Genomic DNA, 26,197 nt, shown 5'->3' with positions numbered 1-26,197 from the left:
GCTTGCAAACAAAGTAAAAGAAAGCAAAACAAACCCCACACAAAACTATTGGGTTTACGATGTTGAACAACGGGGGGTCACCATTAGTAGTTCCCTCCGGATTCGTCTTGCGGCTCCAGCATCGGCCGCTCCGGCGGGCCTGACCGCAGCGCTAAAAAGTATACGCCGTCGATTTTCATGTTGATCAAGGTGTCGGCGTCGTGCGTCACATTCGCACCGAAGTGTCGCCCGACGATCACGTGCCAGGTCCCGCCGTACGCCGTGTCGAGGCGCTGCTTCAGCTTGGCCGCCACGTCCTTCGAGGCGTACTCGGCCGGCATCGCATCGAGGACGCACTGCGCGTGCTCCACAACCTCCTCCGTCCGCGCTTGGTTCGTGTCGTGTTGCAGAACTTCAATACGCCGCTGCGAGCGCTCCGCCTGTCTGTTATCGGTCTTCTGAACCTCGACGTCATAGTCCTCTTCATCCGCCATTTTCTTTTGCTGCGTAAAACGAAAGAGAAGAAAAGGAAAAAGGAAAACAACAGGACTATTTCAGTCACCTGTGAAGAGCACCGCGTTGATGTGCGTCCAAGAAGTGCAACAAGAGGATACTTTCAGGTATTGATAATTATAGGTGTGTAATCAAAAAAAAATTACGTACCGTGAAGCGACAACGTGTTCGCAGGCAGAGTACTGCTATTCAAAACACCGATTCCGCGCGAAATGAGATAGGTCGATTTGCGTGGGATGCGACTCCAACTACACCCGTCCGTGCGTCGACATCGAGAAAGAAAAGGAGAAGAAAAGGCAAGGATTATGCGAGGACAGGAGTAGCTGCAGGCAGCTCCTTCACAGTTTCGAAGCTCACCAACATTACCGGAAAGACTGTAGCTACGTCGAACAATCACAGCAACGCATCGCTCAAAAATACATAGTTGAAAAACTCCATTCTTTTATCCATATGCATGATGGCACATCAATTGCACCTAACCACCAGAATTGACGTCCACAATCGTGTCGTATTGACAACAACGGTATCAACTCCTTTAGTTCCAGCGGCTATTCAAAACGCAAGTGAACACATCTTTTTAAACCGATTTTCTTCCTATTAAGCGTGTGCACCTTTCCCCCACAGAGGACTGAGTGCGTTCAGGACGTAAACAGAGAAGTCACCATTGCCGCCAAGGTACAACACCTTGACAAATAGACAGAGGAAACAACCAGTTGCCCTCCAAGACGGAGGGAGAGACACAATGGACAGCCCAGCATCCAGACGCCGGCAGTCGCCCGCAGCACCACAGGCGGGCACGCGCGGCACACGGGTCATAGCAGATCTTGGTTATTGGAATCAATGGTTGTCGTCAGCGACCTGTCCGGTAACGGAGATACATTGCATTGTTAGAATCACCCCAGCGTCCCTCGCAGCACACACCGTCACGCGAGCACCACACACGCCTCGCAATGCACACACACACACGCACACACGCACACACAACACGTGCAGCTGCCGTGGCGTCTCCGCTGTGCATGAATCGTCCCGCACACGAAGACACGCGCGGCACGGGATTACAACAGCGTAGCTCAGGTCGCCCCTCGTCCCCAGCCGCAGCAGCACCGCAGGCACCGACACACAAAACAGCAGCGGCCATCAGAGTGGAGTGATTTGCGATATGTTCGATTTCTCAGCATGCTTCCTGCTCAGCGCACACTACAATGAAAACATTTTGTGTCATCCCGTGGGTCGCAGTAGAGGGCAGTCGCGGTGGCAGTGGCAGCGGGCCGCGTGGCGGGCAACGAGAGCGAAGGCAACAAAGAACAGACACGTGGTCGCCCTCCAAGACGGAGGGAGAGACACAATGGACAGCCCAGCATCCAGACGCCGGCAGTCGCCCGCAGCACCACAGGCGGGCACGCGCGGCACACGGGTCATAGCAGATCTTGGTTATTGGAATCAATGGTTGTCGTCAGCGACCTGTCCGGTAACGGAGATACATTGCATTGTTAGAATCACCCCAGCGTCCCTCGCAGCACACACCGTCACGCGAGCACCACACACGCCTCGCAATGCACACACACACACGCACACACGCACACACAACACGTGCAGCTGCCGTGGCGTCTCCGCTGTGCATGAATCGTCCCGCACACGAAGACACGCGCGGCACGGGATTACAACAGCGTAGCTCAGGTCGCCCCTCGTCCCCAGCCGCAGCAGCACCGCAGGCACCGACACACAAAACAGCAGCGGCCATCAGAGTGGAGTGATTTGCGATATGTTCGATTTCTCAGCATGCTTCCTGCTCAGCGCACACTACAATGAAAACATTTTGTGTCATCCCGTGGGTCGCAGTAGAGGGCAGTCGCGGTGGCAGTGGCAGCGGGCCGCGTGGCGGGCAACGAGAGCGAAGGCAACAAAGAACAGACACGTGGTCGCCCTCCAAGACGGAGGGAGAGACACAATGGACAGCCCAGCATCCAGACGCCGGCAGTCGCCCGCAGCACCACAGGCGGGCACGCGCGGCACACGGGTCATAGCAGATCTTGGTTATTGGAATCAATGGTTGTCGTCAGCGACCTGTCCGGTAACGGAGATACATTGCATTGTTAGAATCACCCCAGCGTCCCTCGCAGCACACACCGTCACGCGAGCACCACACACGCCTCGCAATGCACACACACACACGCACACACGCACACACAACACGTGCAGCTGCCGTGGCGTCTCCGCTGTGCATGAATCGTCCCGCACACGAAGACACGCGCGGCACGGGATTACAACAGCGTAGCTCAGGTCGCCCCTCGTCCCCAGCCGCAGCAGCACCGCAGGCACCGACACACAAAACAGCAGCGGCCATCAGAGTGGAGTGATTTGCGATATGTTCGATTTCTCAGCATGCTTCCTGCTCAGCGCACACTACAATGAAAACATTTTGTGTCATCCCGTGGGTCGCAGTAGAGGGCAGTCGCGGTGGCAGTGGCAGCGGGCCGCGTGGCGGGCAACGAGAGCGAAGGCAACAAAGAACAGACACGTGGTCGCCCTCCAAGACGGAGGGAGAGACACAATGGACAGCCCAGCATCCAGACGCCGGCAGTCGCCCGCAGCACCACAGGCGGGCACGCGCGGCACACGGGTCATAGCAGATCTTGGTTATTGGAATCAATGGTTGTCGTCAGCGACCTGTCCGGTAACGGAGATACATTGCATTGTTAGAATCACCCCAGCGTCCCTCGCAGCACACACCGTCACGCGAGCACCACACACGCCTCGCAATGCACACACACACACGCACACACGCACACACAACACGTGCAGCTGCCGTGGCGTCTCCGCTGTGCATGAATCGTCCCGCACACGAAGACACGCGCGGCACGGGATTACAACAGCGTAGCTCAGGTCGCCCCTCGTCCCCAGCCGCAGCAGCACCGCAGGCACCGACACACAAAACAGCAGCGGCCATCAGAGTGGAGTGATTTGCGATATGTTCGATTTCTCAGCATGCTTCCTGCTCAGCGCACACTACAATGAAAACATTTTGTGTCATCCCGTGGGTCGCAGTAGAGGGCAGTCGCGGTGGCAGTGGCAGCGGGCCGCGTGGCGGGCAACGAGAGCGAAGGCAACAAAGAACAGACACGTGGTCGCCCTCCAAGACGGAGGGAGAGACACAATGGACAGCCCAGCATCCAGACGCCGGCAGTCGCCCGCAGCACCACAGGCGGGCACGCGCGGCACACGGGTCATAGCAGATCTTGGTTATTGGAATCAATGGTTGTCGTCAGCGACCTGTCCGGTAACGGAGATACATTGCATTGTTAGAATCACCCCAGCGTCCCTCGCAGCACACACCGTCACGCGAGCACCACACACGCCTCGCAATGCACACACACACACGCACACACGCACACACAACACGTGCAGCTGCCGTGGCGTCTCCGCTGTGCATGAATCGTCCCGCACACGAAGACACGCGCGGCACGGGATTACAACAGCGTAGCTCAGGTCGCCCCTCGTCCCCAGCCGCAGCAGCACCGCAGGCACCGACACACAAAACAGCAGCGGCCATCAGAGTGGAGTGATTTGCGATATGTTCGATTTCTCAGCATGCTTCCTGCTCAGCGCACACTACAATGAAAACATTTTGTGTCATCCCGTGGGTCGCAGTAGAGGGCAGTCGCGGTGGCAGTGGCAGCGGGCCGCGTGGCGGGCAACGAGAGCGAAGGCAACAAAGAACAGACACGTGGTCGCCCTCCAAGACGGAGGGAGAGACACAATGGACAGCCCAGCATCCAGACGCCGGCAGTCGCCCGCAGCACCACAGGCGGGCACGCGCGGCACACGGGTCATAGCAGATCTTGGTTATTGGAATCAATGGTTGTCGTCAGCGACCTGTCCGGTAACGGAGATACATTGCATTGTTAGAATCACCCCAGCGTCCCTCGCAGCACACACCGTCACGCGAGCACCACACACGCCTCGCAATGCACACACACACACGCACACACGCACACACAACACGTGCAGCTGCCGTGGCGTCTCCGCTGTGCATGAATCGTCCCGCACACGAAGACACGCGCGGCACGGGATTACAACAGCGTAGCTCAGGTCGCCCCTCGTCCCCAGCCGCAGCAGCACCGCAGGCACCGACACACAAAACAGCAGCGGCCATCAGAGTGGAGTGATTTGCGATATGTTCGATTTCTCAGCATGCTTCCTGCTCAGCGCACACTACAATGAAAACATTTTGTGTCATCCCGTGGGTCGCAGTAGAGGGCAGTCGCGGTGGCAGTGGCAGCGGGCCGCGTGGCGGGCAACGAGAGCGAAGGCAACAAAGAACAGACACGTGGTCGCCCTCCAAGACGGAGGGAGAGACACAATGGACAGCCCAGCATCCAGACGCCGGCAGTCGCCCGCAGCACCACAGGCGGGCACGCGCGGCACACGGGTCATAGCAGATCTTGGTTATTGGAATCAATGGTTGTCGTCAGCGACCTGTCCGGTAACGGAGATACATTGCATTGTTAGAATCACCCCAGCGTCCCTCGCAGCACACACCGTCACGCGAGCACCACACACGCCTCGCAATGCACACACACACACGCACACACGCACACACAACACGTGCAGCTGCCGTGGCGTCTCCGCTGTGCATGAATCGTCCCGCACACGAAGACACGCGCGGCACGGGATTACAACAGCGTAGCTCAGGTCGCCCCTCGTCCCCAGCCGCAGCAGCACCGCAGGCACCGACACACAAAACAGCAGCGGCCATCAGAGTGGAGTGATTTGCGATATGTTCGATTTCTCAGCATGCTTCCTGCTCAGCGCACACTACAATGAAAACATTTTGTGTCATCCCGTGGGTCGCAGTAGAGGGCAGTCGCGGTGGCAGTGGCAGCGGGCCGCGTGGCGGGCAACGAGAGCGAAGGCAACAAAGAACAGACACGTGGTCGCCCTCCAAGACGGAGGGAGAGACACAATGGACAGCCCAGCATCCAGACGCCGGCAGTCGCCCGCAGCACCACAGGCGGGCACGCGCGGCACACGGGTCATAGCAGATCTTGGTTATTGGAATCAATGGTTGTCGTCAGCGACCTGTCCGGTAACGGAGATACATTGCATTGTTAGAATCACCCCAGCGTCCCTCGCAGCACACACCGTCACGCGAGCACCACACACGCCTCGCAATGCACACACACACACGCACACACGCACACACAACACGTGCAGCTGCCGTGGCGTCTCCGCTGTGCATGAATCGTCCCGCACACGAAGACACGCGCGGCACGGGATTACAACAGCGTAGCTCAGGTCGCCCCTCGTCCCCAGCCGCAGCAGCACCGCAGGCACCGACACACAAAACAGCAGCGGCCATCAGAGTGGAGTGATTTGCGATATGTTCGATTTCTCAGCATGCTTCCTGCTCAGCGCACACTACAATGAAAACATTTTGTGTCATCCCGTGGGTCGCAGTAGAGGGCAGTCGCGGTGGCAGTGGCAGCGGGCCGCGTGGCGGGCAACGAGAGCGAAGGCAACAAAGAACAGACACGTGGTCGCCCTCCAAGACGGAGGGAGAGACACAATGGACAGCCCAGCATCCAGACGCCGGCAGTCGCCCGCAGCACCACAGGCGGGCACGCGCGGCACACGGGTCATAGCAGATCTTGGTTATTGGAATCAATGGTTGTCGTCAGCGACCTGTCCGGTAACGGAGATACATTGCATTGTTAGAATCACCCCAGCGTCCCTCGCAGCACACACCGTCACGCGAGCACCACACACGCCTCGCAATGCACACACACACACGCACACACGCACACACAACACGTGCAGCTGCCGTGGCGTCTCCGCTGTGAATGGACCGCCCCGCGCATGGACCAGCGCGGCACGGAATAATGACAGCGTAGCACTAAGTCCATAAGTGCCCCCGTAGTCACTAAGGATGAGTCGACAAGGTGGAACGGCATCTGTGCCACGGCACTAGGACGATGCTATGAAAGAAAAGAATGGGCGGATGCCGATTCACAAGGCGGAACGAGAAAAAGCGGGAGGAAGGTAATCGTTGGTATGGTGCGCATCGCACAAAGCAAGTTGGGAAAAAACTGGATCTTTTAGCTTTTGCAGGTGCTTGTCTCGCTCTTGCTGTCATGTTTTTCAGCTAACCAAGGGGCTTCCATCCCGTGCACTGAGAAGCGGGACATTTTTTGGGAAGAAGAAACTAGCTCGTTCTCTAGAGCCGTTCTTTCTTTGTCGTTGCTGTCGGCACGGCTGCAACGACACAGCGGGGAGGCGGGTCATCGTCAAACACGTGCGACGGCGTTTACCTTTTACTCTCCCATTCTTTTGTGATGTCGACTTCCGCAGCTTTTAGACGCAACCATAAATTTGTCTATCCTTCTCTCTTCAAATGCTGAAGAAAAACAAAAGAACAACCACAGCAACAACAACAACCCACAGGATAACGCCGCACAGCCAGTCAACCCCACGTCCACAAATTGCTGTGGGCGAGGGAACACACGGGTACCCATGTTCCGTAAAAAAAAAGGAAGAAAAACCAATACAGGGTAAGAGAAGAGCCCATCAAGCACAGCAAACATGTTGTAACGTGGCCTGCAGGGTCACGGAGGAGGGGGGGGGGGTCAAGGAACATCAATAACAAGAATAGCTCCTATTTTTAAAAAGCCCAAAAGTAATCGAAGCTGCGGTCGATGCTGGCGCTTACAGAGAACGTGCGTAAGCACTGCGATAAGAACAACTGTTTTGCAACACCATGCCAGTCATTCCAACGCATATGTATTTTCTTCTCCAGCGCTTTAAGAAACAACGTAGCTGTTTCGATGATAACAATAACCGATAAGAGAAAGAAGAAAATAGAATTAACTCTTGTTTCCGCTATTCATTTCTCGTTGCGCGCCGCCTGCACGACAGTTTTTCGTTTTTCCCCCTTTTCTTTCTTCTCTTCGCATTACACAAGCTTCTTCTTGCGCAGCGTAGACTTCAGAAAGCGGAACTCCATCCACAACACACCGGTGATGACACCGATGAGCAACACGGCACACACCCACACGCGTGTGAAGGTGCTCTCGGATGTCTTCCGCATGCGCGACTCGCGGTTGACGCTGGTTTCGAGGCCCGCTACAAGCTTATCCAGCGCGGACTCCATCGATTCCAGTGCCCCCTCGATCCTCTTCAGATACACCCGCGGCTGCAGGTTCACCTTCAGCTGACCGCCCGCCTCGCGAAAAGTGAAAACTTCGAGTCCGTCCACCTGCTTCCGCTTGCGGATGTTCTCCACAACTATTTTGTCCTTGTCCGGCCTCTCGCGCTGCACCTGATCGAGCTCCACGACCAGCCTCAGCGGGTTTTCCTCCGTAGCGACGAACTTGGGCTGCGGAGTGAAGCAGATGAGCTGCTCGCCTGGAAGCACGGTGGCCGCTAGCGAAATCGCAAACGAGTGTTCGCCTTCCGTCATCTTCTTCATGTAGTGCACGTGCGAGGACGGGTCGGTGATGCTGAGGCTCAGCCGTACTTCTTCCTGCGGGTAAGCCTTGTTGGAGATCCATTCGTAGGAGCCGGTGATCTGCATTTCAGCCACATTTTCGATCGTCTCCGAAAAGCAGAGCGGAGTGCCATCGATGAAGTGGTAAGTGAGGGCATTGGTCAGTCTGACGTGGCAGATGGCCAAGAGAAGAAGAGCGAGCGAGCACACCATGCTGACACGAGACTCGACCTTCATGTTTCCTCACGTTTCGGTCGATCGCTCGAGATTTTTAAACACGAGAAATTGCTATTCCTTTTTCCCACGGTGATCAAAACAAAGCAAAAAAGATAATCCCAGGAGGGGTGAGACAGTTCAACGGGTTCTACCAAAACCAAAATCTGTGTTGTGCTCTTCCTCGACGCTGCTATCTGTCGTGCACTGACGTGTCTTGTTTTTCTATTACTATTTTATTTGAGAAGATGTGCGAAGCTGACGTGACCGCAGCGCAGCGTCGAGGCATCCCCCAAGAACAACAAGAAGACAAGAGAGTCAGGAGAGAAAGAACGAAAAGGAGTCGAGGGAGGAAGGGAGGGAAGTTGCACAGTATCTAAAAAAAAAAAAAGGTTTTCATGCGGGTGAATTACTCACAAGAGCGCAGCTCGTTTTTCAGTGTGTTTCCCGTTGTATGGCTGCACTGATCCCGACCCTGCCACACCGCATTTCCTCACGTAGCTGTGCGCGCACTCGCAGAAAACACACACACACACACACACAAAGGGGGGTTCCCACACGTGAAACTTTGTCGATTGATGTATCTTTATTGTTATCGCAGAGCCGGTAAGTCATGTTCGACCGTCATGCATTTAAGTTGAAGATGAAGAAGAAAATAGATGAGGTGCTGAGAGACGTGACTCTTATTTGATGGTTAAGTCGATATCTGACCATTGAGATGGCAGGAAAGGGAAAAAAAACCTGTATCTGAAGGGGTATTTCTTGGATTCTTTTTTTACCCAGGTTCTACCGCTTTTACCCGGACACATTCGCGTTGGCTTCGCGTATCTTTTGCACGGCGGCCTTCAGCTCTAAGATGTGGTGAATGACCTGCAGACGTCCTGCGGCGAGCGCTGCGGCGTAGAGCGGGGCGCCGGGGTGCACCGACGCGTCGGTCGGCAGTGTCTGATTGTCGTGTGCGTACCACACCGCGCTCCACCCCAGCTCCAACGGCGCGTCGAGGTTGATGAGGGAGTCGTCCACCATCACAAAGTTCTTCGGGTGCAGGTGAGCACGCTTGCTGTGCACCTCCTGCGCGTTCGGCGACGACGTCGACGTGGCGGTGTTCGCGGCGCCGTCGACGGCCTGCAAAAGTGTCGCATCCTCATCGATTTGGGTCTCGATGGCGCGGTAGATCGCCTCGTAGGCCCGGCGCATCGGCTTGTTCGCGAAGTCCGGCTGTGTCAGCCGCCACTGGTCCTCGTAGGAGAAGCCCAGCCACTCCACCTGATCCTCAAACCCGGTCTCGTCATCGTGGCGGTGGTACTCCTTAACGGGCGACCCAGCGGAGCGCAGCCGGGTGAAGATGGGGCGCAGTCCCTGCGGGTCGAGCACCCGTCGGGCGTGCGACCGGTTGGCGTTTGTAAAGTAGTACAAGTGGTCCACCCCACTCGTAGGCGGGGCCTCACCATCCGCGGTCGCCCCGTCCGGGGTGTACTGCATGCTGCGCAGCATGTCCACAAGGGGCTCGTTGTACTTCAGTTTCTCGTAAGAGCACCGATGTACGTAGTCGCTGTATTCCTTCGCGTTGATGTGGTACTCCTTCACATATCCGTACAGAGACAGTCCGTAGTCCATCAAGTACTTGCGGGACAGCTGCTCCGCCTCCGCGGGTAAAATCCCCAGCTTCTCTTCGACGAAGCTGAAGATGTGGTCGTGCATTTCTCTGTGGAAGCCGGTCTCGCTGTACTCGTACAGTGTGTTGTCAATGTCGATCAGAAGAAATAGAGTTTGCATTGTATTAGTTTTATTTCTTGAACGTTGAGTATTGCAACGAGTGGATCAGACCGTTGGGGAACAGGAAGCGGCTACAGCGACGATAGGGAGAGAGAGGGTGTGTCAGGTGGCTACGGGTGTTGCAGCCCGTCCGAAACAGAGTAACAGCAAATGGGGAGTGTAGTAATAAAAAGTCGGGTTGTTGTTGCTTAGCAGGTGAAGTAGTTTTGATTCAAGTAATGCTTTACAAAGACATGAGCAGTCGGTGACGCCTATTCTTTATTCTTTTATTGTTCAGCGGTGCTGCCCCTGACGAGAAGACCGGGGGTGCCTCTTTGCCGTTTCAGGCAGGTGCCGGACGTGAAGATGGGTGTTCTCCAGCTGCTGCCTGTTTATCGGGGCCTGGCTACGTGTGGCTCCGCTGGATCCGTACGCGCCACAACAACGACAACAAAAAATCACGCTTGAGAGACATTTTCGTATTACATGAAAACCAAGTGAATCATACCAAGAAAAATGGAAAGCAAGAATTGCAACAAAGCGAAGGCCACGTACGCCAAAGTAGCAAATATAAATATATATATATTATCTCCTTGTTTTTTCTTCCTTCTAAACACACACACACACACCGGTACGATCCATTATCCATAAATTTGTTTCACTTTCGCGGAAAACAAAACCCACAAAAAAAACAAAACAAAAATATCCTTACACGTAAGTTCACCATTAAACGCGAGGTTACGATTACTGTATTTTAAAAAGAAAGTAAAAAGACAAGCAGCCCTCTTCCTTTAATTAAGTGGAGAAAGGAATGAAGCTTTTGTTCTCTTTCTTTGGCTTAGAGCGGAGTTTTTATTTGGTTCTTTATCGGGTCATACAAGAACAGAAGAACAGTAAAGATTCACGCACAGTGAGTCCCAGCGTGAAAACCCAACAGACAAGAACTTTAGTGAAAAGTGAAAAACAAAAAAAAACATCGCTGATGGATGTCGCGACAACGTCAGGTGAGTGTGCTGCGTCCATCTTCCTCTTTGATATGGCACACACACACACACAAGTTACTCTACCTTCGCATTAATCACGAGCACGCTTCGCCGGGCGTTCGTCCTCGTCACTGCTATAGTCAAACTTCTTGTTCTGAATACCTGCGCTGCCGTTGTTTGCGCCGAAGGCCTGTGCGCCGTTCGCGTGGGGCTTCAAACCGAAGTGGGTGCTACCCGCCGTACTCGCCGGGCGGTCGCCGGGCATGCGCATGCGCGGTCCGCTGCGATCAAAGCTGCCCATCATATTGCGGTTCCGCTTCATGGCCGTGAAGCCGCCGCCCTGGTCGGCCCACTCCCGCAGCCACGACGGCGCCTCCTGCCCCGCCCGCTCGATCAGCTCCACCAGCTGCCGGACCGTGGGCGGGTTCAGCTGCGTCTCGTGCTTCGTGATCATCGTGAAGGCCGCACCTTTCGCTCCGGCGCGACCCGTACGGCCGATGCGGTGCACGTAGTCGTCGACCTGCATGGGGAAGTCGTAGTTGATGACCGTCTCCAGCTCCTTGATATCCAGCCCACGCGCCGCCACATCCGTCGCGACGACGCACAGACGCGGGTCCTTGCGGAAGCGCTCGAGGATGAATTCGCGCTGACGCTGCTCCTTGTCACCGTGAATGGCCATCGCATCGACGCCGCTGCGCTTCAGTTGGTACTCGAGGTAGTCGGCGGTCTTCTTCGTCTTGCAGAAGACGAGCACGCGCTGGTTGCGGTGGCGCTCCATGAGCTTGTGCAGCGCATCCAGCTTCGTCGCCTCCGTCGTGAGAATAAAGTTCTGCTCGACGTCCTTGTTCGCCAGAAGCTCGAGGCTGCCGACGTTGATGCGGATCCAGTTCTTCTGAAAGCTCGCCGCCAGGTTCTGGATCTCACGCGGCCAGGTGGCGGAGAACATGAGGGTTTGCCGGTCGGGGCGGATTTGTCCGCAGATGGCCCGCACCTGCGGCTCAAAGCCCATGTCCAGCATGCGGTCCGCCTCATCCAGCACCAGGTACGTCACCCGGAGCAAATTCACACGTTTGATCTCCATAAAGTCGATCAGACGACCCGGCGTGGCGACGAGGATGTGCAGGCCCGAGCGCAGCAGCCCCAGCTGGGGGCCCTTCGGGGCCCCGCCGTAGATGCAGCCGCAGCGGATGCTCTGCGGGAGCACCTTCTCCGTTTCCTGTTCGATCTGCTGGGCCAGCTCGCGGGTGGGGGCGAGGACGACGGCCAAGGGGCCGTCACCCATCTTCAGCGGCTCCTGCAGCGCGATGTGGGCCAGCGCCGGGACAACGAAGGCGAGGGTTTTGCCAGAGCCGGTCTTGGCAACACCGACCAGGTCGCGACCGGACAGCACAATGGGCCACGACTGCGCCTGGATCGGTGTCGGGGCCTTGAAGCCCTGGGCGAGCAGTTTCGACTTCAGGTACGCAGGGACGGAGTTGAGCATCTTAAACTCCGTGAGCGGCGGTGGGCAGTCCGTGGAGTCTGACACGGTGATGGAGTGCGTCGTGCGCCACTCGTCTGCTTCCGCCTCCGACAGGTGCTTCCCTTTGCTCGCCTCGTGATCGTCTGAGACGCTGGCGGCCTTGCGAATTGCGTTGGCGTCCACCACCTTCCACTTGCCAGGGACGAGAGTCTTGGTCGGCCAGTTCACGGGGGTCAGCTTGCTGCCTATCGCACCGCCTTTCTCCTTGCCGCCGGCGCGGGAGCTAGAGAAGCCGCTAAAAGGACTGTAGTTGCGTTCCGCCATGGCTGCCGATGTGCGTGTCTGGTTGTATACCTTTGTCTGTTTGTGCCTCTGCCTTTTCTTTTTAGAAAAAAAAAAAAATAATGAAGACGAAAATAGAAAACGAGACGGCGATGAGCAAGAGAAGAAAAAAAAAGGCGTTGGAGGACGCACGATTGAGAGATGGCACAAACGGCTTTGCTCGCGCTTCTGCTTGTGGAGTCACGCTTACTCTGCGGGTTTACAGAAGCAACGAAGAAGGGGAGGGAAGAGTGAAAATCGTGGAATGGAGAACAGCATGTGGCAGCGTTCTTTTCCATTTTTTTGATTTTTTCGCCGCTGCGTCGAGAAGCGAATGAAAGCAAAAAGATGCATATGTTCAGCAGCCATGGCTGCGTCACCGTCGCGAGGGCATCGTAACGCGCTACCGCCAATCGGCATTCAGGTGCCCCCATTTACTCGATTCACCTTATTGGACAGGCAAACGAAGGCTCATCTTGCGTGCTTTGCTGTGCTGTCAGCGACATGTGTTTACCTAAAAACAGTATCTAATGGAATACACAGTCAACGGAAGTAAACTAAATGGGAGCCCAACGCGGCAAAAGTCTAAGGGGAAGCGACATAACAAAGCGCAGTACGCCCCACCGGTATAGCGGAGAAAGGACTACGTGAATCAAAGGGGAAAAACAAGATCTAGATATGTACAAATAAAAACTCTTGCAAGTGTCTCGTCGACGTGCCGTACCGTCGACGTTCATCGAAGTGAAGCACAACCAAGACAACAACGAAAACACAGGCAAACGACAAACAGAGGAAAACGACGTTTAAGGTACCACAAAGGTAACGGTAAAGTTCTACCTTTGGGGCAGGAAGAAACAGAGAAAAACAACAACAGCAACAACAGAAAGATAAGCAGAAACGCGCAGCCAACGATGGGTGCTACGAAGAGAGGAGGTTCTCTTTGGCATTCGCAACGGTTCGTGTATTGTCAGCGCGCAGCTTTGCCATCACCACGGGTGGTTTTAGACCCCTCTGTCCACTCGTGCCTTGCTGATACTGCTGCTGCTGTTGCTTGCGTTGCGCCAGCAGTGACAAAACAGTGTTTTTGTCCCCCACGCGCACCTTCGTCTGAGGAACTACACCCAATGGTGGATCGCCGCCATCAGGGGTCTCCGTCTTCGTCGTCGTCACCGTCTCTTCAACTTTCATTGGAGTATTTACCACCTTCACGTGACGCAGGCGGCGCTGCGCTGCGGCTACAACGTCCTCAGTGAAGGGCGGGTACAGTCCGAGGCGGTCCAACACAGCAAGCTGCTCCGCCATCAAGCCCTTCACCTCCGCCAGTTCCAGCACTACCGTATCATACCGTCGCTGCCTCTCATCGGAGCTGTTGCGGACAGCATCACCAGTATCACCCGCACGAATCTCTTGTGCGGTTGCGGGTGCGGTGGTGATGGGAGTGGTGGGCTGATCGTCGGCAGGACTGACCAACGTTGCGCACGACTGTCGCTTTTCATATTCCGCCGTCGCTTGCACTTCAGCATCCGCACGTGTAGAATTCGGTGCTGCATCAACAGCAGCGGAAGGAGAAGAAGAGGCGGAGGAAACGGCAGCCTCCCGCAGCGCGGCGAGCTCCGCCTGCAGCTGATCCACCAACGCGTGCAACTCCACACACTCCTCGTCTCTCATCCGCAGCGCGTCCTCCGTGGCGGTGGCGCGGTTCGTCGCGGCTGCCAATTCAAGCCGCAGCACCGCATTCTTGCCCTCCGCACGTTGCAGCATCTCCTCCATAGAGGTCTGCTCATCGTCCTCGTCAACTTCATCGCCATCTCCTTCGGCAAACAAATCAACACTGAAGGCTGTACCTTTCCAGGAAGAACCATTACCGTTCAATGCTGCAGCCGGTGCTGCGTCATGCACACCATCAATCACGTCGTACGCCAAGTGTGCCTCATCATCGTCCTCGTTTGAGGCATCCGACGTGCTAGTCGGACGCATCGGCAGCGGCGATGACGTGTACGAAACAATGGACTTGGACTGCTGTCGGTGGCGTGCGGGTTGACTGGTCGAAAGGACCGGCGGTGACGCTTTGCCGCTTATGCTCTCGCCCACTTCGTTCTCTTGACTCGCAAGCCGCGATAAAGAGTCGCCCTCTACAACAGCAGCAGCACTGTGGACATTTGGTGAAGCCATTGTGTTGGTGCCACTGGGCTTCGTATCACCTCGCTGCGCTTCTGTGTCTGGGCTGTAGTGCTCCGTCGCTGGTGCAGGAACTCCACGAACAGTTTTTTCTTCTATTTCCTCCGCCCTCTCCCCAACTGGTGACCGCCGCTGCGATGAAGAAGACGGCCGTCGTTGATCTTTGGGCGAAGGCGGTACAGGCACGCCGTTTTCCGCAGCGTGGGCAGACGCGCTCGATCCATCACCCGACACAGAAGGCGCGTGGAACTCGTTCTTCTCCTCGTCCTTCGACACCGCCAACACACTCGCCGTGAAGTCGCCGCCGTCTTCAACGGTCGCTGCGTCGACTCCAGCAGAGACAGAAGCAGAGGACGACCGCGCGCGTCGGGTATCTGGGGGACACGCAGAATGGTTGCTGTTCCTCGTGAAGGGAGGAATCAGTCCCGCCAAGGTGATCACCGCGCAGGCGGAATGGGGCACCACAACAGGCATGACGTCAGCTTCCACCGCCTCGTTGCTGCAGCGCTGTGGTGAGGCGTCCACCTGTGCCGCATCCAGGCCATCGTGCTGCTCACCGCATCCAACAGGATCGTCGTTGTGCCTTGGCGGCAGCGCCTCCGCGTCATCATCTGCGCGTGGTTGAGATGGCGACGGCGTGGGCGGGCACAGCATGCGCGGCGGCCGCCGTTGGCGATGAGAGGGGGGCGTCGTGAGCGACACGGCAGAGGAGAGATGGAGTTCGGCTGTCTCCTCTGCCGAGGAGGTCGTCTGCCCAGCCGGTAGAGGAATTGCCGCCTCTTCCCCAACGCTCGTGGTTGCCTCGGTGACGGCGGTGTTGGTGCTGCTGATGCCGTGATTTACGTGCATGCCCGTCACCGCTGTTGAGGCAGCTGCGCCTGCCAGCAAGACGCCGGGGAGTACGCGCTGCTGCGAGGAAAATGGAGACGTCGCTTGTTGCACAGCGAAGGTGGACGTGATGGGCGGTGGATACAACACTGGCGTCGTTGCCGCTGTCGCTGCGGCCTCTTCCAACGGCGAAGAATCGTCTCGAGAAGCGGTTGGTGGCGGTGGTGGTGGGGCGGTGAGGGGCGATGTGAGGAGCGTGCCGCGGCGTGGCGGTGGTGGCTGGAGACCTGGCGATGTGGCGACTGTGGGCACCTCGGCTGCTCGCATGATCTTCGCCAGCTTGTGAATTTCCGCACGCCGGTCCACCGCTGGAGGCAGCTGCGACGAGAAAAACGTGTACGCCGATGGAGTGGCATCTCCCTCCGCAGCTCCCTCCGATACATTGGGGCTTTCGATGGCAGTGCGGTGCCGAAAGAGCACACCGTCCGCGACACTGCCGACGGAGACATCCCGAACGCTTTGAACGAGATCTGCGGCGTCACCGCCGCCACTCTTCGTGTCTGCGGGGTCGTCGATCAAGTCGTCGGCTGCAACGCCCCGTTCGTGTTTGAGGTGCGGCTCGTCAGGCGTCTCGGACAGAAGCGGCCGGTCCAACTTGTGTTGTGGTGGTCCATGAAAGCGGCGTGGTGACGACGATGCCGTTGACGAGGAGCGCGGCGTTGAGGGCGAGTTCTCCTTGCTCCTCACAGCCCCACTGATGCGCTCATCAGCCCCTCTGCCACCGTCACCATCGATGATGGTGTGTCGTCCACTCACATCGTGACTGCGCAGTCGAGCCGCCATCTCCTTCATCGCGCTCTCCATTTCCGCGTCGGCGCGGTGCAGCTCGGAGCGGGGTGTGACATCGGCGGAGGCGTTCCGCGGCTTTTCTGTGCCCAGCTGCGCCGCCACCCCGTCGCTGCTGCTGCTGCTCCTGCTGTTGCTTTTCGCGTTTGCTTTCGCTATCCCACAGATCACTCCCTGAGTGTGGCTCTCCGATGCATCCTCTTCGTCTTCTGCGGACAGCGGTGCAATGAGGGATGCCATACGCCGGGGATGCGACCATACATCAGCAGCAGCATCGTGCCTCGTGCTGACCCCGTTCGTCGTGACGCCGTGACGCAACTGTGGTGAGGAGGCATTTTCCTCTACACCTTCGTCGCCGTCAAACGCAGGAGGACACAATGCGTTGCTCGACTTCATTGTCCTCCCTTTGACTCCTCGCGCAGACGCCTCTGAGAGAGAGGTCAGCACGACGGAAGCGGAGTACTCCAGCTTACGGCTCGTGCGCTCCGGCTGCCCTTCAAGGCGTAACGGGCAGTGAGCCGCAACATGGAGTGGGCTAGGGATATCGCGTGGGGCGGCGGTGCGATCATACGGGCATCGCTGCAAGCTTCTCGAGCCGTTTCCGCCATCTCCTCCTTCGTCGTCTCTGTCTTCGTACAACATCGAGCTCTGACCTGCGCTGCTCACTGGACCATCATAGTTTACATCTTCCGACGTCGGTTCGCAAAACGATGTGCTGGTCACGTCGGCATTGTTGACCTCGTCCACATCGTTGTCTCGCCCGTCGAAGACAACTGACGACTCCACACTGTCGCGCAAATCCTCCTGCGGATGTGCGTGCCACAAGCCGTTGCCCTCCAGCGACGCCGTCGCCTCAGAAAAAGACATCGAGTCCTGCAGCGGCTCCTCGTCCGCTTCCAAACGGCTGCGCTGGACGTTGGACGGTCGGTATGCCGCGTAAGAGGTCGACGAAAACGGTGCGGTGGTGCTCGCAAGGGGACGATGCGTCGATAGGACACTTTCACGGGGAGGATCGTAGTGCGTCACCTCCACCTCCACGACGTCGCCAGCGCTGTAATGAGCAGCGCTTAAGTGAAGATTCGGCACGCCGTCATCGTGGCAGCTGCCGCGGCTGCGCGACTTCGACGCAGGAGGCGGTGGGGGCTGATGAGAAGGGGCACGATGGAGAAGTGATCCGCTCATGGTGACAAACCAATATGAATCACCAGCGGTTGACAACGTAAAGAATCGTGTTTTTTTTTCCAGAGAAAAGAAGCCGAATCGTGACGCGTGACCAAAGTGCAGTTTACCTCTTAGAACTTTTAAGAACTCCTTGTCGGCGAGTGGAAAATAATAATAATAACAGAAAAATGAATATTCGACAGGATAAAGAAAGCGTAAGTGTCTCTCGCCAGGACACGAGAAAAGCGAAGCGAAAAGGGCAGGGGGAGTGAGGGAGTTCAGATTTTCAACGCCGCCGAAAGGGCGACGAGCAGCGATAAAACGACGATAACGCGGGGAAAATGAGATGTAAACGATTGATAATAATAAAGCATCGACTTCACCCTTTTATGCAGCAGTTGTCTAGCAAAAGAAACGAAAGCACAAATAGACAAGCGAACGTGTGAGCAGCAGTAGAGGAAGAAAAAAGCTGCCCTTACGGTTGCGTTGATGTTGGTGTTGTTCCTCGTAGCTGAGAAACGCGACTAGGGGAGATGTGCCGACTGCGTGTGCGTGTGTACTCTGGACACGAAAAAAAAACTTAAAAAAAGCGACGTACTTGTGTGCACGCTGCGCACGTGGAGGAACGTCTATTGCTCTTGCTGACGAAACAAGGAGTTGTGTGAGAAGCACTCAGAACGGAGATGGTTGAAGGGAGACCAAGAAGGAGCATTAATAGAAGACGCGGAAAGACAAGGCAACCACAACCACGTTCAGCAAAATGAATACATCATTTTCTTGGTCAGGAGATGCAGCCAAGGATCGTGCAGTCCACGAGTAATTGTGCGAGCACAAGTACTCGAAATAGCCACCTATATTTGTCGCCTTGCTACAACAAATAGCAGCTGCCGAAGTGTTGACTATCCCAAGCTGTTAACAGTTCTTCCGACACATTTAGTGCGCTTGCTGAGCCTCCTGTGCTCTTGTGTCTTGCATGTTTGCTTTCTTCACGTGTCCAACGCTGTTTCGCATACTTTACTACGTCTTCTTCTTTTTGGCGCACTAAATGGAACGCTGTAGCAGAGCAACTGGAGCATGTGCACTATGCAGCGGTGCCGATGCCGGTGGTGGTCGCGCAGGCGTTAAGGCCGTCATCGTAGACGTCGTCGGCACCTCCTCGGGGAACGGCGTTGAAGGTTCATTCAGCCGGCGGGGAGCGAGATCGCTTCTCACGTTCTTCACGAAGGCCGCTTCCTCGTAGTCGCGGTGCACGACGTCCCTCTCCCCACGTGAAAGCTGAATGGCGGAGGGCGAGGGTGTGATGAAAGCGCCGGAGCCGGAGTCGGAGACGCCGTGCTCTCGCCCCTCCGACTCCGTTGGCGACGACGTTGAGGGAAGGTGTGTTGTCTTCCACAAGATGGGAAAGGCGGCCTCGGTTTCTCGCAGCAGGCGTCGCAGCCGCCCCGACGGGGACTCCACCTCACCTACACCGCTGTCCGCACGGTGCAAGAACTGCTTGTACGGAGCAGCTCTCTTGGAGCTTGGCGGCACACCATCGGAAACATGCGGCGGACTGGTAAAGGGCGAGATCGATGCCGGTTGGGTGCCAACCTCTGTCCCGTACAGCCGCGTGCCGGTCTCGCGTAGCCGCTGCAACTGCCGCGCTGACGACGCGGCAAAACGCTCCGACGACTGCTGAAACGGACCCTGCATAAAGGAGAGATCCTCGGCAGCGGTGCGGGCATCCCAGCTGTAGAGCCGGCGTGCGTCGGGCCCCGGGGCGAGACGCCCCACGTGTGTGGTCATACTCGGTGGAGGTTCAGGGAAAGCTGAGTGGTCGGTGTGCCGTGCCGACACATCAGAAGTGGGATGCATTCGAAGCCCTTCCTCCGCTACTGCAGAGTCCACGTCGCGAAGAGGACGAGGTGGCGTCAGACACCGCCGCAGGAGGGGGTTTTGCACTTGGATCTCCCGCAGCAGACGCTGACATTCATCTAGGGCGGGGTAGACGTAGCGAGGGAAGTAGGGTGAAGATGATAAGGTTGCCGCTGGTGAGGCCGGCGCGACGGGCTCACCCAATGGCGGTTGAGGAGACGCACATCGGGATGATGAGGAGTGAGTTTCGGGTCTGTGCGAAGAGAGGGCGGGGGCGTCAGTTTTGATTCGTGTCTTTTCGCGTCTGTGGCCGCTGCGCACTTTCGTTGCTGGGGCGGGTGTACGGCGGCCGGGGACACAGTTTTCCTCGCTTTCTTCGGCAGCAACGGTCTCGGTACTTGACCAATCTTCCTCTTCCTCCTCCTCGTCGTCGGAGCTGCGCACCGGGTTACGCATTTCCTCATGGGCTGGCGGCGATGTGGCTCTTGCAGAGTCGGGGCCAAGAAGAGACGCTTTGATGGAAATGCTGTACTGCCGGCCGGTACGGGAGCTCACCGCCGTGCCACGGTACGAATTGGAAGACGCACCCACCGGGCCCGCCGCTGTCTTGCGCCGTGTGGCCACTTCATCTTCGTCCCTTGTCGGGCCCACCGCGGACAGCGTCGTGGTGCTGGTTTTGTCGGGGGTGGGTATCGCACCCTGTCGTGCTGCTCTGCGCCGCGGCTGGCTCAGTGGTGAGGAGGAAGAACAACGCCGCCAGAAGTTGGGGGAGGTTTTGCCGGGAGAAGCTCGGCCCAGCAGCGGCGCACCGTACGAAGGCTGCGAGGCAGCAACGGCCACGTTGGCGTTGGATGCGCGCAGGACGGAGGCGGCGGTCACGGCAGCAGAAAGCTCGGTGGGCAGGGGTGGTGATGACGGACAGGCATCTGGATGATGAAAAGATCCGTAGGCACCAATGTCGCTCTTCTGCGCGTAGCTGTCGTGTTGAGCAAGAGACGACCGCTGGAGCTTTCCGTATGGATGGCTGCGATTCAATGCACCAGGAACAGCGTCCGCAAGAGTTGCTGCCGAGGCCGCAGTGGTGGTGCTGCGCGTGGGATTCTCTGAAAGGAGCGAATTTGGGAGAAGAGGCTGCGGTGACTGGAGCAAAGAAGTTCCATGGGAGTGTTGTGCGTGATTGCCTCTCCTCCGCACATCGCGCTGCGGCTCCTCCAAAACCCCCGCGCGGCTTGGGGCAACGTTCAGCTGAATGGACTCACCTGTCGAGGCGCGCGCTCGAGCGAACGGTGCAGCTGCGGGGTTAAAAAGAGCTGCACTTCGACTGCTGTGTTGCGCATCCGCTTCTGCGGAATTCTTCACTACAAACGCGTGGAAGGCTGGTGCGGCGGCGTGTGAGTGAACTGAAAAGGGCGTAGGTTCTGGCCGGTAGTGTTGCTGACTGCTGCTGCTGGTGTTGCTGTGGCTGCGCTTGGAAGCGGGTGGGGAAGCATGAGGGGCGTTGCTCTCGGCTACTGCAGCATCGACGCGCACACTCACGACGGCATCAGCAAGTCTGTAGGGAGCAGGTAAGGAAGGAGCACTTTGCGTCTGGAGAGGCGAGAGCGGACGGATGAGCGGTGAATGAGGCATGTTGTTCGCCTGTCTATGGTCAATCTGTATAAGTATATGTGTCGGAGGTGGATAGGGTGGGATCGGACGACTGCGTGCGGGGGACACAGTGAGAAACCCCCAAAATGGATCAGAAAGTGGCGTCGATGGACAAGGCCACAAAAAAGTTGAACTCTATTGCAGTCTATAGTACTACCAGCAATAGTAACACATATCAAATAAAGGGTTTGCAAAGTGACGGATCGACGTGTCACCAACTTAAAACTTCGTGCAGGAAGAGAAGGAGACAAGAAAAAAAAGGCCTGGTATTGTTATTTCACGACCTGGGGGTCTTCACTACCTCCGCTTTGAAAGCCGCAAGTGAAGGGAGCGGTGCAGCTGTTGAAAAGGAGTGCTTTTTTGGTGGATAAAGGCAACACGCTTTCTGGCTGGCGCTGATGGAAACACAAGACAACAGAAAAAAGGAGGAGAGGAAGGGAGAAGGGAGGCAGGAAGTTGTGAAAGAGGCTCGTGCAAAGCAGGCAAGATAACAGCGCAGACGAGCTAACAACACCCGCAAAAGCTCCACCTGTTCTTCTTCTTTTAAAAAAGGAGAAAATCTTCTGTGAACTTATACGTTTCCAGTACAGTCGTTCGACAGCATCATTCAAATGGTTCCCGCTCCACTTGCACGACTGTTTTTCTTTGTTGTTGTTGTTGTTGTTGTTGTTTTTTGAAGTTTACAGCAAAAGCGTCGAATGTAAAAAGCGTTTGTATAGCAGTGTTTTTCCCTTCTATTTCAACGTCAAAAAGCAGCAACACAGCGTGTCGTCACATCACTTTCCGCGCAATCTAATCGGCCGCGAAGACGTACGTCGCAACGTTCGACAGCAGCTGGAGGGAATGCACGACCAGACGCTCGGTTGTAGCGCTCTCTGACGGCGAAACAGAAAGGCTCAGCCGCTCCACGTCGGCCACCACGCCTAGCTGCAGCAGCGTTGGGACCGTCGCAGCGCCGTGCACCGCCGTCAGATTGACCAGCAACGTCACCCACGCAGCCACCATCGAGTACGAAGTGTAAAAGGGCGAAATTAGCTCGTAAATAAAAGCACAGGTGTCCGCATCGACCTCCAGAGCCGGCCAGCACGCCATGTTTGAAAGAGCAGAGAGCAGCAGGTGCAGGAGGCGCTTCTCCGTTCGGTAGAGGCGGGTCACGGCGATCGCGAAGGCCCAAACGGTGTTGCCCAGCGCCACAAGGCTCTCTTCTTGTGTGGTGTCCAATGCGGCGGTCGTGGTCAGTCTTACCGTTCCATCTGCCGCGTGCACCCCGCCGCCACTTTTTTCACTCGGCTGCTGCCTGTTCCGCGTTCTTCCAGCAACCAGCGACGCAAGGTTCGACGCCACGGCGCACCCGTAAACAAAAATTGGCTCGACGATGTCCTCTGTTTGCAGCTGCGCTTTTGTTTTGGCGGGAGGCGTTGCGGTGGGGACGGCGGTGTGGGTGCGGCTCGCTGTGGTGTCCTTCGAAGACGGCGTAGCAACGTGAGTGGCTGCCAGAAACGATTCCGCAAGACGCTGCAGAAAGAAGAACAAAAGTTCCACGTCGCCGCTATCGTGCTGCTGCTGTGACGATGACAATGCTGGAGACGCGTTGGTGCTCGGGGGAGGGCGATGGCTTGCGTTCCAGTCCAACAACACCGTGCGCCCGTCTCCGAAGCTATTTTTGTTGCTCTTCGTTTTCGATACGTGCGTGTCACCAGCCTCGGAGGCCGGTCGCTCGCTGTCAGGGTGTGTCTGATCGACCAAGCGTCGCAGCTGCTTCGTGAGCGCTTCCCAGTCGTGCTCGTACGCATCTGCTAAGAGGAATGCGGTCGGTCGAGGAGGAGAGGTGGCAGACAGTGGTGCGGCGCTCGGTGCGTCATTCACGTTCAAGGGGAAGGTGAGACATCCTTCAAGGTGGCGCACCGCATCCACCGCGCCGTGCAAGGAGACGAGGGCGGGGTGCGGAGGTGGTGTTGTCGGTGATGATGTTGGCATCGTCGAATCGGGGGGACACCGGTGGAGGGCGAACTCCCAGATAGATGCAAAGACAAACTCATACACACAGCAATAAACAACAACAACCACAAAGAGGCGGCTTTCGCTGCGCTACAGTGAATATGCAAAGACTCAAGAAACTTCAAACACGACTGTGAAGAAGGCGAGAGCTTTCACAATTTTCAGTTGCAAAGAAAGGGGGAAGGAGTGACAACGCGGAGAGAACGAGAGAGAGAGAGAGAAACGCACAGCGTGTGCGGGCGGCAACAGGAATTAGATTCGTCTGCGCACGCGACAAACGAAAACACGATAGGAAAAGACCGTCAGCCACTTCTGCCTTCACATTTACCCTGTACTTGAGCGCACAAGACAGAACAACTGCATTATATATAATTCTTCTCGCCATCGCGAAACGGCAAAGGAAGCGGCGGGTCTTTTCTACCGACTGCAAAGGAAAGTGAAAACCCACACGCGTTGCGCGGCGAAGATCAACCCGTGACAACCGTTCCTGATCGCCACAGAAAACTGGCGCGCCCGATCCTCTTGCTTTTCACCCCCTCTGAACATCTTTGTTATATATAGTCGATTGACTAACGAGCATTCGGAATTAACTTGAAGGTAATAAGAACCGTCGCACATATGAACACGCACCGCAGTTAAAAAAGCCAACTAGAGAGGTAGCCACAGCACAATGAGCCATCTCACGCAGCGACACCCATCAACGAGTGGAGAGAACAGTTTATCAAAGCAAAAAAGGAGGAAGACCGACAACACCAAATCAACGTCCCGCCGTCGCGAGAAGTTGCTTACGCATTCTTTCCAATTATTTAACCGCCGGCAATGTGTCGTCATCCTTTTTTCTGCCACCACCACTTCGGAAAAAAGAAACAGAAAAATATATATATTAACACTTCACGCCGCTAAGATCGCCCTTGCGAGCTTTTTTCTGATGTCGAATTCGTCCTCGAGCTTTGAAACAGCGGAGCAGAAGAGGGAAGCAAACGAAAGAACGGGACCGCTAAAGCGCTACTACACACAGGGACAGGCCTGGCACCGTGCAAAGTTCCTCCTCACTCGCTAACAGAACGTCTCGACCACGCTCGCCATGCGCACAACACACATGCCATCGCGGACGCGCGTGAAATATGTTTCGCCAGCAACTGCTTCGAAGTGTGTGTGTGCGTGTGCCTTGACGACGGAGAGGCAGCCGCACTTCTCGCCTTTCCAGAGTGCATCAGCCCAACGCCCGGCGGAACTGCTGATACTCCCCACACACCGGCGGGTCCTCCTTGCGGCCTCGTGAGCGGAACTTGAAGGCCTCCGCCTCACATCGCCGTCCTAAGTAGTCTCGCTGGCCCTCCAGCACCTTCTTTTCCATCGAGAGGTAAATGTCCCTGCGGCGATCCATCATCTCCGACATGCGTCGCGTTGTGTAGAACTGCACCCGCAACCCGTACAGCGACGTCGTGCGCGGCACGACTATGCCCTCATCCGGGGACGGCGTAAAGCTGAAGGCGGCGCTGGACACACCAGACTTGCCACGACCACCGGCGCCGCTGGCGCCGAACATCGCGCTGGACGCGTCGGTATCCGTAAAGGTGCTGCTGAGCAGCATCGCCATGATGACAAACAGAATAATAGGAATCAACAGCAACATATGAGGGTTGACGTTGATATCGGCCTGGTAGTAGTTCCCGTTGTGGCCGGGTGGACCTGCGCGTGCCTGCGCGGGGCCGAAGAAGAACTCCTCAAAGAAGTCGCGCTGACCTGGAGGGCGACGACGGTACGGCCCACCCGCCGCGCCGTTCGCGGGACGACGCCCGCCGCCGCTCTCGTGCCGCTGCACGCCGGCCTCGCCGTGGCGATCATAAATGCGTCGCTTTGTCGCATCCGACAGCGTCGCGTTGGCAGACCCCACCAGCTTGAATGCCTCGGCAGCCTGTGGGTGTTTGTTCTTGTCGGGGTGGCACTTGAGGGCCATCTTTTTGTAGGCAATCTTGATCTGATCGCTCGTGGCCAACTGCTCCACCATGAGGATCTTGTAGAAGTTACTCTTGTTGCGCAGCACATACTGCACAATCTCCGTGTCGTTCATCGCGTTCATCTTGAAGGTGAAGAGAGAGAGAACAAAAGAAAAAGAGGGGTCCACCAAACACAAGACAGCGGTTTCAACAACAGCAAATTGGTAGAAGTTCTGGAAAGCAGCAGAGCCACACGCGGCGCTTTGATCAAGCACCCGTGTGTGCGTGGGAAAGAGAAGACTCGGTAATAAAAGGCACTAATCTCCTCTCAGCAAATCACCAAGAAAGACGCGGCTCGTAGTATAGATAAATAAATAGACAACAACAAAACGTGGAAAAGCGCAGGCAACAGCTCTCACGAGCAAAAGAGACTTATGATTACAAAACAAGAAAAGAGGAAGATAGTGTTACGCGAGAGCACTCTGCGACTGGAACTGCGTGAGATCCAAGGAAACAATTACGGCAGATGCGACGCAAGACCACACTAAACAGCAGACAGATGGGAATGTGATGCAAAGCTCAAACGAATAACAATGTAGAAAGAAAGAGGGGGTGAAAGAAGATACAAGGTGCAGCGTTACCACGCGTATCCTTTCCTTTGGTTGCGGTTTAATGACGTAATTGGCGAGACGGTGTCCTCGCTGCTATGAGTGTTGATTCGCTACGGTGTTTTTTGTTGTTGTTGTTTGCTTGGTTTTGCTCGTGTGTGAGCCCCTTATGCGTCGTAAAGCGCGGTGCCCTTCCACCCACAGAGAGAGAGGTCCGTGAAACAAACGAGGTTTCTCTTGAACACAAAAAAGGTCAACGTGACGGGCCTTCTCGTCCGGAGATGCGCTGTGTGTGTGCGTGTGTGTGCGGTCGCGGCTCTGACAATTCCTGTTAAACAACAGCAACAACAAAAAAAAGTACCACTATTTACTCGTTCGTTGGTCGAGCGATGGCTTGGCGAATGAATCAATTGTCGCAGAACGCACGG

At 56.3% G+C, this 26,197-nt stretch overlaps 8 protein-coding genes across 11 annotated transcripts; all 8 read right to left on the bottom strand.

Annotated features, from left to right (window-relative positions):
• Positions 1 to 83: 83 nt before the first annotated feature.
• ABB37_05157 (putative dynein light chain) lies at positions 84 to 742 on the bottom strand (the record flags this gene model as incomplete). 2 transcript variants are annotated; one of them, XM_015803097.1, is made up of 1 exon in its annotated part: positions 84 to 742. In XM_015803097.1, exon 1 carries the CDS (start codon positions 471 to 473, stop codon positions 84 to 86), a length of 390 nt encoding a protein of 129 aa, XP_015658613.1. In that variant the 5' UTR covers positions 474 to 742. The 2 variants fall into 2 exon arrangements, with proteins under 2 accessions (XP_015658613.1, XP_015658614.1); XM_015803098.1 differs by having other exon boundaries at positions 84 to 679.
• Positions 743 to 7,441: 6,699 nt separating this feature from the next.
• ABB37_05156 (putative mitochondrial COP-coated vesicle membrane protein erv25 precursor) lies at positions 7,442 to 8,448 on the bottom strand (the record flags this gene model as incomplete). 2 transcript variants are annotated; one of them, XM_015803095.1, is made up of 1 exon in its annotated part: positions 7,442 to 8,448. In XM_015803095.1, exon 1 carries the CDS (start codon positions 8,210 to 8,212, stop codon positions 7,442 to 7,444), a length of 771 nt encoding a protein of 256 aa, XP_015658611.1. In that variant the 5' UTR covers positions 8,213 to 8,448. The 2 variants fall into 2 exon arrangements, with proteins under 2 accessions (XP_015658611.1, XP_015658612.1); XM_015803096.1 differs by having other exon boundaries at positions 7,442 to 8,421.
• Positions 8,449 to 8,983: 535 nt separating this feature from the next.
• On the bottom strand, positions 8,984 to 10,076 carry ABB37_05155 (hypothetical protein; the record flags this gene model as incomplete). 2 transcript variants are annotated; one of them, XM_015803093.1, is made up of 1 exon in its annotated part: positions 8,984 to 10,076. In XM_015803093.1, the coding sequence occupies exon 1, from the start codon at positions 9,962 to 9,964 to the stop codon at positions 8,984 to 8,986; it is 981 nt and encodes a 326-aa protein (XP_015658609.1). In that variant the 5' UTR covers positions 9,965 to 10,076. The 2 variants fall into 2 exon arrangements, with proteins under 2 accessions (XP_015658609.1, XP_015658610.1); XM_015803094.1 differs by having other exon boundaries at positions 8,984 to 10,037.
• A 941-nt stretch (positions 10,077 to 11,017) lies between these two features.
• Positions 11,018 to 12,712, bottom strand: ABB37_05154 (putative DEAD box RNA helicase; the record flags this gene model as incomplete). Its single annotated transcript, XM_015803092.1, has 1 exon — positions 11,018 to 12,712. One exon carries the CDS (start codon positions 12,710 to 12,712, stop codon positions 11,018 to 11,020), a length of 1,695 nt encoding a protein of 564 aa, XP_015658608.1.
• Positions 12,713 to 13,627: 915 nt separating this feature from the next.
• On the bottom strand, positions 13,628 to 18,365 carry ABB37_05153 (hypothetical protein; the record flags this gene model as incomplete). The annotated part of the gene is made up of 1 exon (XM_015803091.1): positions 13,628 to 18,365. Exon 1 carries the CDS (start codon positions 17,741 to 17,743, stop codon positions 13,628 to 13,630), a length of 4,116 nt encoding a protein of 1,371 aa, XP_015658607.1. The 5' UTR covers positions 17,744 to 18,365.
• A 398-nt stretch (positions 18,366 to 18,763) lies between these two features.
• On the bottom strand, positions 18,764 to 21,205 carry ABB37_05152 (hypothetical protein; the record flags this gene model as incomplete). The annotated part of the gene is made up of 1 exon (XM_015803090.1): positions 18,764 to 21,205. One exon carries the CDS (start codon positions 21,203 to 21,205, stop codon positions 18,764 to 18,766), a length of 2,442 nt encoding a protein of 813 aa, XP_015658606.1.
• An 810-nt stretch (positions 21,206 to 22,015) lies between these two features.
• ABB37_05151 (hypothetical protein) lies at positions 22,016 to 23,372 on the bottom strand (the record flags this gene model as incomplete). The annotated part of the gene is made up of 1 exon (XM_015803089.1): positions 22,016 to 23,372. Exon 1 carries the CDS (start codon positions 23,198 to 23,200, stop codon positions 22,016 to 22,018), a length of 1,185 nt encoding a protein of 394 aa, XP_015658605.1. The 5' UTR covers positions 23,201 to 23,372.
• Positions 23,373 to 24,434: 1,062 nt separating this feature from the next.
• On the bottom strand, positions 24,435 to 26,164 carry ABB37_05150 (putative mitochondrial chaperone protein DNAj; the record flags this gene model as incomplete). Its single annotated transcript, XM_015803088.1, has 1 exon — positions 24,435 to 26,164. The coding sequence occupies exon 1, from the start codon at positions 25,302 to 25,304 to the stop codon at positions 24,435 to 24,437; it is 870 nt and encodes a 289-aa protein (XP_015658604.1). The 5' UTR covers positions 25,305 to 26,164.
• Positions 26,165 to 26,197: the final 33 nt, after the last annotated feature.

Source organism: Leptomonas pyrrhocoris, assembly GCF_001293395.1.
Source record: "Leptomonas pyrrhocoris isolate H10 chromosome Unknown, whole genome shotgun sequence".
In the NCBI taxonomy this organism is placed as follows: domain Eukaryota; phylum Euglenozoa; class Kinetoplastea; order Trypanosomatida; family Trypanosomatidae; genus Leptomonas; species Leptomonas pyrrhocoris.
The sequence above is the reverse complement of the archived record's forward strand: the minus strand, read 5'-3'. Positions and strand labels throughout refer to the sequence as shown.